The 15,371-nt window shown below is 38.8% G+C and overlaps 1 protein-coding gene and 1 long non-coding RNA gene across 2 annotated transcripts in view; one reads left to right on the top strand and one right to left on the bottom strand.

Moving 5' to 3' along the window:
- LOC109579642 (uncharacterized) overlaps positions 1-4,321 on the bottom strand; it is a 295,349-nt gene extending 291,028 nt beyond the window's left edge. The window contains exon 1 of the long non-coding RNA XR_007422819.1: positions 4,204-4,321. This is a non-coding gene — a long non-coding RNA (uncharacterized LOC109579642). The remainder of the gene's footprint in view (positions 1-4,203) is intronic.
- Positions 29-4,619, top strand: LOC105222409 (uncharacterized). The gene is made up of 3 exons (XM_049457145.1): positions 29-965; positions 2,463-3,173; positions 3,340-4,619. The coding sequence occupies exons 1-3, from the start codon at positions 803-805 to the stop codon at positions 3,837-3,839; spliced, it is 1,374 nt and encodes a 457-aa protein (XP_049313102.1). The 5' UTR covers positions 29-802; the 3' UTR covers positions 3,840-4,619.
- The last annotated feature ends 10,752 nt before the right edge of the window (positions 4,620-15,371 follow it).

Here is a 15,371-nt window from a genome sequence, read left to right as displayed (position 1 = left end):
CTGCCTCCTTTGCCCCAACCAATCAGCCGATGCTGGCGCGCTGCTCGGCTCTGGCTGTCGGCGTTTGCAGTGCGTTTTGCTTCATTTTTGCTATGGTTTGGTATGCTGTTTTGTGTTTCTATTTGCTTTTTGCCCGCTTCGTTTTATGTCTGATTTTGTTTCATTCATTTTTCACATTTTGCTCGTATACTCTTTGCTGTGTTTCTGCTTTTGCTCAATACCAATGCTGTTGCTGTTAGCGTTGTTGTTGTTGTTGTTGCGTTTTGTTTTTGCTGCTGCTATCGTTGTTGTTGTTGGTATTGCATTTGAGACGCTTTTGTACGATGTCTGTTGTCGATGTTCTCTATTTTCCCCAATCGCGAAGTGCCTTTTCGCATTTATATTCGTACTATATTCTCGCGCGCTCTCTGCATTCAGTTATTCGCCGATAATTGATGTCAAAGGACGCGTTACGGCGTCGGTCATACGGCGCGTATAATTAACAAGGATTTCGATAACAAACAATTTGTTGTTAATTTAGTTCCGGGTTCAGTGCATTTTCGATTTTATTTCCGCTTCAAGTGGCGCCACATTTATTTGTTTGTGTTTTTTTGCGAATTTCGTAGGTTTGCGCCAACATTATTTGTTTAACTGCCGGTTTAAGCGCTAAATTGTTGTTCCCTCTACCTTTGTACAACAAATAATACAAACAACACACACACACACACATACAAATAAAGTATAATACGCGTGCGCGCGCTCATCGCTACAACGCCCTGCTTAACGGCGTCGTTCACTTTGTCAGCAGCAATTTACCGTTGCAATGCCAAAAGAAGATCCATTCGTGAATCGCGCCCAGCTGTTGAAGGCTATCAAAAAGTATCCGGAGATATGGGACTCAAATAATAAACTGCATATGTGCCGCAGCGTCACAGCGCCGATGTGGAATGAGATTGCCGAACAGTTTGGTGGGCATGTGCCAACAGGTGAGACGGAGGCAACAATACATATTGTTTTTTTTTTTAATATAATCGATGTTTTTTTTGCAAATTAATCATATGACATGTTAAGTTCGAAGTTAAGTTACGGTTAAATTATATGTACTAAGTTAAGTTATGGTTAAGTTAAAGTTCCATGTTGAGCTACAGTTACAGGTTAAAGGTTAGGTTGATAGATTAGCCTCAACACCTGGATGGACTAAGTTAAGTTACAGTTAAGTTAAAGTTACAGTATGAGGTAAAGTTACAGGTTAAAACTTAGGTTGATAAATTAGCCTTATAAGCCGATATGAACTAAGTTAAGTTACGGTTAAGTCAAAGATCCAGTTTGAGCTACAGTTACAAGTTAAAGGTTAAGTTGATAAATTATCCTCATACGTCCGTATGGACTAAGTTAAGTTACGTTTAAGTCAAAGTTCCAGTTTGAGCTACTGTTACAGGTTAGGTTGAAAAAAATTAGCGTAGAATAAAGTAAGTAAATAAAATTAAGTTAAAGTTAAGTCTTAAGTTGGAGAAATTAAAAGAAAAGTTCAAGTCATGGCAAAGAGCATAAATGGATGCAAAAAATAAGCGAAAACTTCTAATTGAGTCTACGGTTAAGGTTAAGTTTTACGTAACCTTAGACTTAACTTAACTTATTGATAATTTTCGCGTATAAAGAAGAATTATTTAAAGATAAGAATGAACACTCCTAAAATTGAGTCCACGGTTAAGGGTAAGTTTTTACGTAACTTAAACTTAACTTAGACTTAACTTACTTAACTTTCTGGTAATTTGGAGGATGAAGCAAAATTAACTAAAAACAATAAAATAATTGAATACCCTTCACAAGATAATGTTTTATAGAAAAAAATGGTATACACTTTTTTTTTTTTTGATTTTCGCCAATCAGTTTACATGACAGCTATATGTTAAAGGGGTCGGATCTGAACGATTTTCTCGGAGATTATAAAAATATATGGGTTTTTTATCTATGCCAAATTCTATGAAGATATCGCATTAAATAACAAAGTTTTCCATATAAGAACTTGAGCTGGATCGGTCTTTTCCTATGGCAGCCATATGCTATAGTTGTCCGATGTCGGCGGTTCCAATAAAGGAGTAGCTTCTTGATGAGAAAAGGGTGTATGCAAAATTTTGGGGCGATATCTCAAAAACTGAGGAACCAGTTCGAGCATAAATATACGAACTGACGTACGGAAATGACTAGATCGACTCAGGTTCTCAAGCTGATCATTTATATCTACACTTTGTAGAGTCTTGCACCTTTTTGCGTTTCCTTTTAGGTGTTAAAAATATCGAGACAAAAAGTTAAAGTTGAGATAAATGTAGAAGGAACTAAAAAAAAGGTCCAAAGGGACTTCAGGGTTCACAATTATAACTGACAATATCGAATGAAAACGCTCTAGTGCTCATATTTACCTAAAAGAAGATAATACCGATAGAAACCCTCACTAAACGACCACCCACATTCCATCCACACAGTTAAACTCCAGTCCATCTGGAGCCAGATGAAGTACCACTACCACAACTTGGTACATCGACAAATCTTGCATAAGGAACGCTTCACCACCAAATGGGAACACTTCGAGCCGATGTCTTTCATGTACAACATCACTGTGGCGAAGATAGTTGGAGCCGCTGGCGCCAATGATGGCAATCAAACACAGCATTTGCAGTCACCCACAGCCGTATCACTGCCCACGCCACCGCCGACACCAACCACACCACAAACGCAGGGACGTGGACGACCCAGCGGCAGTTTTACATGGTTACCGGCACAGCAACAACAACAAACGCAGACACAACAACTGCAACAGCAGCTGGTGCAAACACCATTATCCACGCAAATGCACGAACAACTGACACCGGGTGGCATGCCGCAACCGCTACTTACATCGACGCCGCTACCGACACAGACTGAAGTGAGCGTTGAGACAAGTCCATTTATTGGTTTCACCGGGCTCGTGCCACCGGCAGCCATAACGGTGGAGGCTACAACGACACCAATGCGCAAGCCGGGACGCCCAGGCTCCATGAATAATAGCATGCGTGGACGCATCATTGACGTGATCAAGGCACATCCGCCTTTGTGGGTTGGACGTCAACAGGAAGCTGTGCCGGGCCAACGCAAGGCGCAAAATCGTACATCGGCTGTGTGGAAGGAGGTTGCCGCGGAGTTGGGGCTAACAGCAAGTAAGTAGCGAGCTGACATGACATATGGCTATTAGAGTATAAAGTCTTAGCTTGAGAAAATAAGCCGTAACCTCTTAAATAGACTAATAGTGTTACGATTTTTACTTTTTTTCCTATTTTTTTCTTTTTTTTTCAATTTTTCCTTTACCCTCTCTCTGTCTGGCAGGTCTTGTGCAAACTCGCTGGTCCATAATAAAACAGCGCTACGTAGACGAACTGCAAAAAGAGCGACGCGCTCATTTCACTCAACAGGCCTTTCACTCCACCTGGGAGCACTTCGAACGCATGGACTTCATGCGCGACATACTCATCAAGAAGGTGGACGAGCGTGAGCAAACGCGAGAGCAGATACAGGAAATCGTTAGCGAGCATCAACAATTGCAATCGGCCGCTGCACAGCATATGCGTTATATGCGACTGGGCATGCCACCACCGATGAGCATGTTGGGTCCCCCATCGGGTGTGTATGAGGACGGCAGCGTTGTTGGCATGGTGCCATTGCATCAAACCGGTGGCGTAGTGAGCGGTGTTGGCGGCGTCGCCGGCGCTGTGGGTATGGGACGTCGTCTGGGCGCTGGCGGACGTGTGAAGACCGAAAGCGACTTGGAATGGGATCCGTTTGAGATGATTTTGCATGTGCACGGCACTGAACCGGCGGCTAATTGAGCGGAAATGGCCGAGTGAGATGAAAATTAATTGTAGAAAAGTTGAGTTAATTGAGTAAGTAGTGTCCAATGATAATATTAGAGCGCAGTACGGCATATGCGAAGACTGGTTTGGGACGCAGTCTGGGTGCTGTAGCAGCTTTAGGGTATAAGACAAAGCAAAAATAATCGCCTAAATTAAGCCACTCAAATAAATCGACTGATTACGCCATACTAAGGCATTTCTATACTATGTGAGAATCCTAAGAAATGTCGTAGCAACTTGTGTATTTGTGTCTGAGCCACTTTGCAAGATTTTGTAGTCAAAATAAATGTAACGAACTAAAAAAATGGTGATCCAATCAACCAAATTGTTTATCACTTACCGTATTAAGTAACCTTCTAAAGGCAATGCTAGTAGAGGCAAGACTGAGTTGATGCAACTATTCGAAGCAAGCAAACGTCACTATAATATATGACGCTTGAGTATCCAGAAATACACTGCAAAAAAATAAAAATGTAATAAATTAGAAATTGAGAAGCGTACTGACATTTTGCTGATTTGATATTTTCTTATATATGTATGTATGTATAATCTGAGAAATTATATGTTTACGCGTAGTTTTTAAATATTTGTACACATTTACTTAGCGGAGCTAGAACTAAACTAAATTGTGCTACGTAAAATTATAACTATATTCTACACTATATATTTTGAAAGGTTATGTTTTGTAAGAACGTAAATATATATGTAACTGCATAGATATTAAATAAATTTACCGACGAATAAATATAAAAGTGATGGTAGTGTGGTTTTATTTGACCTAAATGTAGAATTACCGACCAACCGACCGCTTCAGGTCTGAAAGTATTCGACACAGTACCCGTCGGGGTAAGCAGGGGAAGAGGATCTCCACTCCGTTGGAGAGATCAGTTGGAGAAGGACCCAGCTGCACTTGGTATCTCTAAGCAAAGACCTTAAGGTCTATTGTAAGGCCAGATAGAGGCTGAAGTTGACGACGTGTATGACATCAAGGTTCTTTGCGAAGTTTAATGAATACTTGATATCTACTTCATACAATCCCTTGAACTGTGAAGCTCCTAGATATCTAAGCTGAGTTCTATAAAAGGGCGGAAATAAGCAGAGCAGGTGTTCCAGCGTTTATCTTGTGCCTACTTCCATGCACTGTACCCAAGTGTCATCTTTAATACTGCCCATACGGCTCGCATGTGATCCCAGTAAGTTGAGACCTCTGACTAGGAAACAACCTGCAGTCTTTTCGACATAAAGTAAGTAAAAAGTTTACTTTTTTTTTTCCTCCGCTCGCTTGCACAAGATCTTGGCGAACCTGTATGCATTCCATCTCAGCTTGATTCGTTTCTCAGCCTTTTCAGAAATTTTGTTTTGCATTGTTTTCAACGACTTCCGTGCTTCATAATTTGGTTCGTTAGTCAAGCGGATGGCAAGTTTGGCAACCTTATCCGCTATTTCGTTTCCCAGAACGCCTTTGTGGCCTGGAACCCAGCATTTATACAGCCGTTTTCCAGTAGTCACTGTATCTACTGCCTCCCTCTTTCTAAGGATATTCTCTGACACAAAGGAATGGAATAGGTGATAATTGCTGCTTCCCATGTGTTGTTGTTACCCATCTATAAGTCTTGGTTATTGGCCTCATAGTACTCCACGCAACTTGTGAGACCTGAGCTCCACAACTTCTTTGCCTCGCGCTTCCTTCATCCGTCAAACATTTACTTATGCGTAAAGATATAGAGAGCGGTCCAATCAGCTCTAGCTCGTTATAAGCCTTCTCGTGCAAGCTCCGTTTACTGACCTGTTGCTTCAAATATTTGCAGAAGAACGTATAGTACATCAGCGATCTAATTCAACACAAACTTAACCAACAGATCAACCTACATTAGTGTATCAAATCAACACAGACTTAACCAGCAGAGAACCGCACTCTCTCTATACTAGCGAACAGAGTTTTGCCTGGGTTTTGTTCCGCAAACTCACAAACTACTGGGTGATATGCTATAGTGATCCTGTGCATGTTTACTTGACAAACCCACGTACTTCCAACTCGACTTTGATGCTAAAGGATTCAATGAAAATCTTTGGGTTAGATCTTGAGATTGGATTTTATCTCGTAAGCTCTCCAATCAACTGCTTACTCAAGTGGTATAGTGTTGGGTGGCTTTTGCAAACCTAACTCAACTTCGAAGCAAAAAGAGTCGTTGGTAATGCTTGTCTATGTCGTTTAAAGCTTGAAAAAGTCTACAGTTTGGAGCGCTGGAAGCTTAAAATATTTAACTTAATCAGTTTTGGAACAATTGACATATTGCGGAGTAAGGTTAGAAGCTAAGCATGTATCTCTGAGGTACTTAATTTGGCTATCGGCATTTCCCACTACATACGTTCTTAGTTTCAACGGCTTGGTTCTACATATTAGCGCTACAATAAGCTCTGCCACCGACTGTGGCCCACATGGAGAGACACTACCCGTTCCCATTTACCAGCGCATCCAATTTTACTCTATTGATTTATTAATAATTAAAATTGTCCTCCTTTACCTAAACTTTCTTTTCTTCGTAGATACTCAACCTCGTTTTCAAAGCACCTCAAGTAGCAACAAAGCCAAACACAAAGGATGAAAGAGCCACTACAAAAAATGGCTTTAACAACATCATAAATAACAAAATGTGACCAGCAACACAACAAGCAATACAACAACAACAGCGCAACCAGTGATCTACACCAGAACTTGCTGCGCTGTTGCTACAAATATACCAGCTATATACAAGTATGTGGTGCGCACGGCGCCTGACTGGGCATACAGTATGCCCGTGTAGCTGCGTGGCACCTCACAGTTGGTTTTGCACACGTTTTCCCTTCAATCAACCAATCAGCGGACACACACCTTTGCCACTATATATCAGCGAACTTTTTCCACTTTCTTGGCCTTTTGTTAGTGACTTTAGTGTCTGCTTGGAAACCGACCGCCGACTTACCCCACTGCCAGCGGTAGCGTACCGTCTTTCAACCAACAGCGCTGACTTTACACCACTGCGACTCTTTCGCGTCTTACAGATACCCCGCCAGCGTCTGCGGCAGCTTTGTGACAGCAAAGTGTTGTACCTTTTAGTTTGTATCTTCAATAAATGCAATGTAACTGCAGGCTTTTGTGTAGACATCAAGTAGCTTTAATGACAACTACAACAAAGCTGTCTTTCTTTCACAAAGCTACACAGTAGGTAAGTTCCCAGTACACATTTTTGGCGATCCATATAACTAAGTTTAATTAGAGAAATAAATTTCAAACTAGTTAGTAAACCCCTCAAGTAGTATTGCTTCAGAAAGGTACATATCTATACATTTTAGAAAGTAAATCCATCTATAGCCTATCCATCTACATCAGCTGTTTCGTGAAAAAGAAACCCGAGGATTCATATAACAGATAGACAGGCTCTTCGGTACTTGTAGGAGAGTATTTCGACCTTTGCAGCGGCTTTTGGTATGCTACAGTTAGAATGATCGACGATACTGCTTATGATAGTAAAACGGTAAAGTGAATGGAAGGTAGTAGGGTCTCAACAAGTGAATGCCTTAGTAGAAGATATTCCATTTAAAGTTACCTTCGGCAATAAGGAATGACAGGTGTAATTCTACGCTTAACCTACCACTGAGATGTAGCACACTCCATACTCTTGGGATGTTTTCCGCGTATATTTCAGGCATAGGTTTTTTCTATAAGCCAATGTGTAAAAATAGATCTTCAAGGTAACCAACGTATAAGTTAGCCTTACTTAACGATAGTCAAGCGGCACTAAAAGCGAACTCAGCCTCTGATATCTAATTCGTACTGGTGCAGGAGGACATAGAATGGCTGAACAGCTTATCTGTTGCAAGTCTGTACAATTCCTCTGGGTTCCAGGGGAGGAAGCCAGCAATGAACTGAACTTACGGACTTGACCGCTCTGTTGCTGCCTCTAGGATGGATGGACCAGAATACTGCATTGCGGCGGAGTCCCATACCATAAAATGTCTGCTCCGCATAGAGTAAAGAGTAGACAGAGAGAGATATTGGCAGCTAGCACCAGGTATACTCAATCTAAAGCTACTAATGCGGAATTATAACTTAACAAGGCTCAAAAATATACTAAACCTGCTCAGAGACAAATTTCGTCTACTGATCGCATTCTACATCGGACACTGCAGGCTCAAAAAGCATCTGTTCAACATGAACATAGCCTCTTGTACAAACTGCCGGTTTTGTGATACAGATCCGGAGCACCAGACCTTAGCTTAAAGCCTTTGGATCCATATAACTGGAAAGGGATCACATCGCTTCAATAGTGAACCGAAAATTCCTGGAATTTATTATAGTGCTGTGCCTTTGGTAGCGCATGTGATGAAAATTATCCAACTTGACATCCCTTATAGCGCTCGAGGACCGAGTTGTTAAGCAAGGCTGCGACCTATAGTACTATACAGAAGAACCTTACAGCTCTAAACAGGCTTGAAAACAGATTTGAACTTATGTTAAGCAGCTCTGCGATCTATAGCCTTATACAGAAATTTCTTACAGCTCTAAAGAGTCACGAAGACCGATCTGATCTTATGTTGCGGAAATCTGCGACCCAAAATTTATTTTGCTCGCATTTCCACTGGGTTACCTTACTCTTTGTACCTTTCCTTTGGTATTTTCAGTTATTGTAAGTTGGTGCTGTTGTTGTTCCTGTTCTTTTGGCATACAAAATTTGTGGCTGCTCGCCACATGTCAAGTAGTCGTTTCCTTAATTAAACGCTGACGGTGTTGTTTATGGCCCCTTTGCTTGCGATATACATACATACATATGTATACCACTATATATTAAGTGCATATGTATGTAAGACTATGTATGTACATACATACATCACTTTCTAGGTATCTTCAGTGTATGCCACTAAGAAAATTTAGTGCAACATGTTGTCAAGTCCTTTAGCAAATATACAAAAGACGTGAGCAACACAACAGAAACCAGTAAAAATAACAAAAACAAGTTGTGTGCACATAAATAACGTGGAATGGGGCGCGCAAAAAATACAACAACAACAAAAACAAAAAAAAGAAAACTAGAATTATTGTTGGCCTTTGTCAATCACATTTTGCTGCTCCTTTGACTTGTTGTCAATATGTGTGTGTGTGTTTGTGCTTACGATGGTGTGTCGCCTTTACAAATATGCACATAAATTTTCTTACAAACATGTACACACATATGTATGTATGTATGTATGTATGTTAGTACTAATTCATACAATAAATTGACTTATAATTAAAAGTTGTGGAAAACTACCTACGGCTATGTGGCAATTAAGTCAGCCACCACTTGTAATCGATCAATATAAATTAAGCTTAAAGCTGCAAAAGTGTTGCCCACGGTAAATAAGTGTCTGCTGGTCTACTAAAGGGTTTAGTAATAAGGTTTGCTGGTAAGTTTAATTAAAGCAACTTTGAATTAATTAAACTAACGGGCTAGGTTGCAAGGTATTTAAAAAGGCTACAGCGAATTGGCCATTGATAAGCACTTTCTCGGCTCCCATCGACGAGCTACAAAATTTTGCAGGAGACCTTATTATAAAAATGGCTTGCCTTAAATAATTCGGGAATTTTGACCTGGTTTTTCCAGGCGAACCCAATAAAGCTACTACTAAAACATAAAGCCTCTAAAAGTTGCCTTAAAATTAAGGAAGTAATGTAAGCTTCGCATTCCAACGCAGAATAACTCTTGCCAACAGGTGTCACTTCGTTCTAAGTTGACAATAGAGAAGTAAAGTCCTCTCCCGACGAACACAGACCGAACTTTACAAGTCAGTCATCATCTTCGTTCTGCTGTATGTTGCAGAGGAATGGACGATGGTATTATCTGATGATCAGCGTTACGAGTTTTCAAGAAAACACTCCAGCTCTGAGATTATTCAATGCAGTACCCGCGGAGAGAAGCAGAGGAAGACTTCCACATCGTAGGAAAAATTAGACTTCCTGACCACTATAACATCTTCCAAGCAAAGGTGGCTATCATAAAGTGCTAGCTGGATATATAACGCTCCGAAGCGCAGCCTCCTTCTGAACGAGTTCGCTGACTGTGCGCTCGATACAACTGAACGAATGTTAAAAATTGCGAGAAGGGTTGGCGAAGGGGCACACTGTCGAAAACTTTAAATCAGTTCCAATTTTTGGCTTCCTGACCCTGTAGCGTCTTCCAACCGAAAGAGGCTGTCATAAAGATAGCTGCTACAAAGGTATTAGAAGGTCTACAAATACTACTCTGGAACATAGTCTACTTTAGAGAGGTGACTCTGCACTACAATAGTAGGCCAACAATATTAACCTTAATTCAGCGGTGGTGGCTACTGAAGGGATTTCTAGACTCTTTATGGAGTTTTTACATTTTCAGACTAGTTACAGGGCCTTGCCACAGTGGTATTGCAAGATACGGAAAAGCTGAGCTTGCATTAGCCTCAATAACCGTGGAATGGAAACAGTTAGGATTGGATTGTTGGACCTCAGATCAGCTTAGCAAGCGTTGGTCGACTACTAGCAACTGTGTGGGCCAAAGCTTCATTTGGTCCAGGGTAAGTCACAAGAGCTCTAGCGAACTGTTCGACAGTCCATCTTTAAATGGTTTTAGGAGTTCAAACTGCAAACTCTCCGATTGAGATTATATTTTCATACCAAAAGAAACAGAATTCATCGACGCCATTCAAATGCCGAACTGGAAACAGTCGCATAATGCGATCATAAAGATTAACGAACGTGAGAACGAGTTGGTGCCATGTTATTCGTGAAGAAACCTATCCACACAAACATTTCTACAAAATAAGTAGCGTAGCTATAAAAATTACACTAAACCGGACGACAAAGTGCATTCTTAAGAGACACACATAAATACGCACACAAAGAGAACGCGCATATCCTTGGAAGACACGCACTTACTCGCATATACACCTCTGCATAAAGAGCCGGGTAATAAAAAAGAATTATTGCACGCTTAACTGAAACTTCTATCGCCTTGACAATGCGGAAGTGGCACAAAATGCAATGACAATAATGTTCGCACACGCTTAGATGTGAGTGTGCCTGTGCGCAAACATAAAAGTAAGGTTAGAAAGGTATATATGTATATCCACAAGTTTAGGCTATAGGCATGCGTTAACCTTTAGGGGGGTCCCTGCCGACTGAGCTGCCACAGGCCACCTGTCGTTTGGCTCTCACATTTTAGGCGCTCACACTGCTGGATTTCGGTTTTACTGACGTCTTAGGCTAAGAAGTTTTACGACTGTTTCGTATGACATTGCTGCAGGCCCATAAAAATATATAGGCGACTTTGACTGGCGATTTCCAGTGAATTTATGAATGAAGGTGAATGTTACGGTGGCAGCGTATGTTAGGTGCCTAATATACATATGTAGGTATTTGGGGAGAAATGCTGATTGATTTATCTTGTAGCTATAACGTAAGGGTTGCGTAATAATAAAAATCGATAAAGGGTGCTTTAAGAGGTGTTAATGAAAATGCAACATAAAAGTGTTAATAAATATGAAAGAGCGTGCTCGAGTAGGGCATGCTGCCGAAACTTTTTAGATAATATACCAATTGAAGTCCTGTGTTAAGAATATATGACACCCCTTTGATTTTCCTCCCATTATAACTACGGAAAGACCGGGGTTTAATTTCCTCTATACGACAGTGTCTCAAGGATTTTCTAATGAAACTACCTCAATATTCTCTTAACGAAAAAAAATTATCTTAAGAGCTCTTGCCTGATTTTGTTGAGTTTTTTGAGAGTCAAAACTTTTCCCATTCCTCATCGGTCCAACTAAGTACATAGTATTTTTCATCCAAAGGGCCCTGGACGAAAAAAAACTAATACCAAATATCCATTAGTAGATAGACAGATCACATGGTGACCTGGAATTCCATTAGATCCAAATACTTAATGGACATGGGCGCTGCCTTACAAATTCCACAATGACATTAGTTTTTGTAATGTATATAGAAGACTCCGAACACTTATTACTTTATTTCCATCGATTTTCAAATCCAAGAGAAAACAGTTAAGCACACTCGGTGGTAGTTTTACGGTCGATAACTTAACGACCGTAGAAACCGAACGATCAAGTCCTTGTACGGAAAACTTTTTTATTAGACAAAGTAGCTTCACCAAATTTAACATGGATTATACCCGAAGGCATTGTTATAACCTCCGAAGAAATTTTTCAAATCGGACTGCTATAGCATATAGCTGCCATACAAACTGAACGATTAAAATCAAGTCCTTGTAAGGAAATTTTTTTTATTTGACAAGATATCTTTACAAAATTTGGCAAAAATAATCACCAAAGTTATTTCCACCATCTCCCCAGAAATTGTGAAGATCGGATCACTATAGCATATAGCTGCCATACAAACTGACCGATAAAACTTAAGTTCTTGTATAGAAAATTTTTCTATTTGACGAGACATGTTCACCAAATTTTTCATAAACTATTACCATAGTTATTGCTATAATCTCCCCAGAAATTATGAAAATCGGACCACTATAACATATAGCTGTCATACATATTGAACGATTACACTTAAGCCCTCGTATGGAAAACTTTTTCATTTGACAAGATATCTTCACAAAATTTGGCATAAATAATTATCGTGATCATTACTACCATCTCTCTAAAAATTGTTAAGATCAGACCATTATAGCATATAGCTGCCATACAAACTGAAAGAACAAAATCAAGATAAAGCTCTTTTTATACCGTTTTATTCTATAAAAAAATACCTGTGTATATAACGGTACAGCCGAAGTTAATATTTTTACTTGTTTTTCACTAGTTACGTCCTAAATTGGTCAGTTCGTAACGGCTGAAGACGCGAATAAGAGTATAATGAATTTCGAAGCCATGTGCTGAAGCTTGAAAAAGCTTCGAAAAATTTATGATCGCAAAAAAATTAGCAACAATAAATACACTACGCTAAGCTGCTGAGCAACTCAGTCTACCCTTCATCTGCCTGCTGGCTCACCGTCTTAAATTTGCTAGTAAATTAAAGCGTCGCTCGTCTAACATTACTGGCCACACCTTTATCAGTCGCAGTTGATTTTAACTATCTATTAACGTGACTTCACAGTTTTAGTTGTTTTGAAAATACTAAAAAGAACACAAAAAATCGTAAAATGAAGGCATTTTTATTAGTCTACATATTTGTCTCATATTTTTTACAGTAAACAGTAAACAAATGCTAAAGATAAATGAAAAAAACTTCAGCTATAATGTTTTAACGCCGGCTACACAATTTTGCTATATCGTTGCGAGTGTCGCGTTTAATATTTCACATGGAAATAGAGATCTGCTGTAATTAAAATGAGCCAAAATGTCTGAGCTGCAGCTATAAAAGAAACCTTTACATGAAAAGCTGAAAGCCATCAAGATCTGATTTGCTGCCACGAATCACACACACACGAACACGAACTCACATCACTAAGGAGTGCAGATAAAATCTAAAATTCATCAACTTTTTCATTTCGAATACTACTTTCGGAAGTGCACAAAAGGCATACACACACACACACACCCACTTGAGCGCAAATATACTTGTGCATAGCGCGAGTGCATATAGCACAATTATAACCGCAATCAAAGTTGCAAAATCAAATCAAATTACCAACTACACGAAAGTAGAAAAAATATAATATTTTCAGTATACGCTGTGTAGCAGTGCATCATCCGTATACAAAGTGTGAGTTTTGAGCCATGGCACTGTAGGAAAATTATTGCAAATAGCAAAATTATTTTTTTTCCAAAAAAAATTTTTTAAAATTTTAAAAAACAAAAACTTAAATTTCAAAACAAAATATATAAAATTAAAAAAAAATCCAAAAAAAAAGTTCATAAAATTTTTCAAAAAAAAATTATTAATTTAAAAAAAACAAAAATTTAAATTAAAAAAAGTATATATATATAAATATAAATTAAAAAAAAAAAATCCGATTTTTCTTTTAGTACCAAAATTTTAATTATTATTAAAAATGTACATATTTTATGAAAATCTTTCAAATTTTTTTTTAATATTTTTTTTTCAAAAATTATAATTTTTTTTATTATTTTAAAATTATTTCATTAATTTTTTTTTAATTCAACAACCTTCTTCAAAAATATTCCCATTTTAAGCTTAAATTAAAAATGTGCCTATTGCATATTTTTCCTACAGGGTTTGTCACACTTAAACGCATATAACAGACAGGAAAACTTTCGATCAAAGCGCAGAAATAGCTACTTAACTAGTTAAAACTTTCATGCAATTCCTTTCGGAGCTAACAGTGTAAGCGTTGTGGCACAGTGGGCCGAAATGTAACTGAAGTGGAGTAAATTGACAAATTGAAACCCGTTATTTATAAATTTGTACGCTAAGAAGGAAAATGTAACTAAAACTAGAGGTAAAATTAATACTGAACTTGCTTTATAGGAAAAATGTAATAAAAAAAAATAAATTGTGGAAGAAATTTAAGATTTTGTATGGCAGCTACATGCTGGAATGGTCCGATCTGAACAATTTCTTGGAGTATTGCAGCGCTACCTTGGATAATAGCCCATGTCAAATTTCGGCAAGATATCTCACCTAATGGAAAAGTTTTCCATACAAGTACTCGATTTTGATCGGCCAGTTTGTATGACAGCTATATGCTATAGAGTTCCAATTTAAATTTAATTTTTTTGGAAATTGTATCTTTGTTTTAGATAGTAATTCGTGCCAAATTTCGTGAAGATATCTCGGTAAATAAAAAAGTTTTTCATACTAGTACTCGTGTTTGATCGGCCAGTTTGTATGACAGCTATAAGCTGTAATGTTCTGATCTCAACAATTTTTTCGGAGATGATATCGTTGCCTCAGATATTAATTCGTGCCAAATTTCGTAAAGATATCTCACCTAATGAAAAAGTTTTCCATACAAGTACTCGATTTTGATCGGCCAGTTTGTATGACAGCTACATGTTATAGTGGTCCGATCCGAAAAATTTTTCCGTAGACAATATGTTTGTCTTGACTAGGAAGCTATGCCAAATTTCAAAAATATATCTTATGAAATAAAAAAGTTTTCCATATGAAGACATATATTTGATCGGTTTAGTAGTCTAATATAGAAAACTTCTTCGGATACTGCATATGGAGACATCAAGTAATGCCAAAATATATACAAAAAGTACCACAACGACCCACTGTAGCATGTCTGAAAATGCAGAAAAGTTTTTATTGAAGCACGCGTAGCTGTCTGCGCGTTAAAAGCCGAGCTGACGGACTGACTGACTGACTAACCGAGACTGAAACTAAAGAAAACTCGAGCAGCTAACAATGAGCAGTAGCAGCGCAAAGCCAAACTAGCCAAAAAAGAAAAAAACAAACAACGTCGAAAGCAAATAGGGGAGACTGCAGCAAGTGTGCGGGGGCACAGACTAAACTAAAATTGAGATACTCGAGTTCTTACGGATCGTGCGAGCCGCAATAGAAAGGACTACTGCTGG

The sequence above is a fragment of the Bactrocera dorsalis genome, chromosome 5 (genome assembly GCF_023373825.1).
Source record: "Bactrocera dorsalis isolate Fly_Bdor chromosome 5, ASM2337382v1, whole genome shotgun sequence".
Taxonomy (NCBI): Eukaryota; Metazoa; Arthropoda; class Insecta; order Diptera; family Tephritidae; genus Bactrocera; species Bactrocera dorsalis.
Note: the sequence above shows the minus strand (reverse complement) of the source record. Positions and strands in the feature narration are given on the sequence as shown.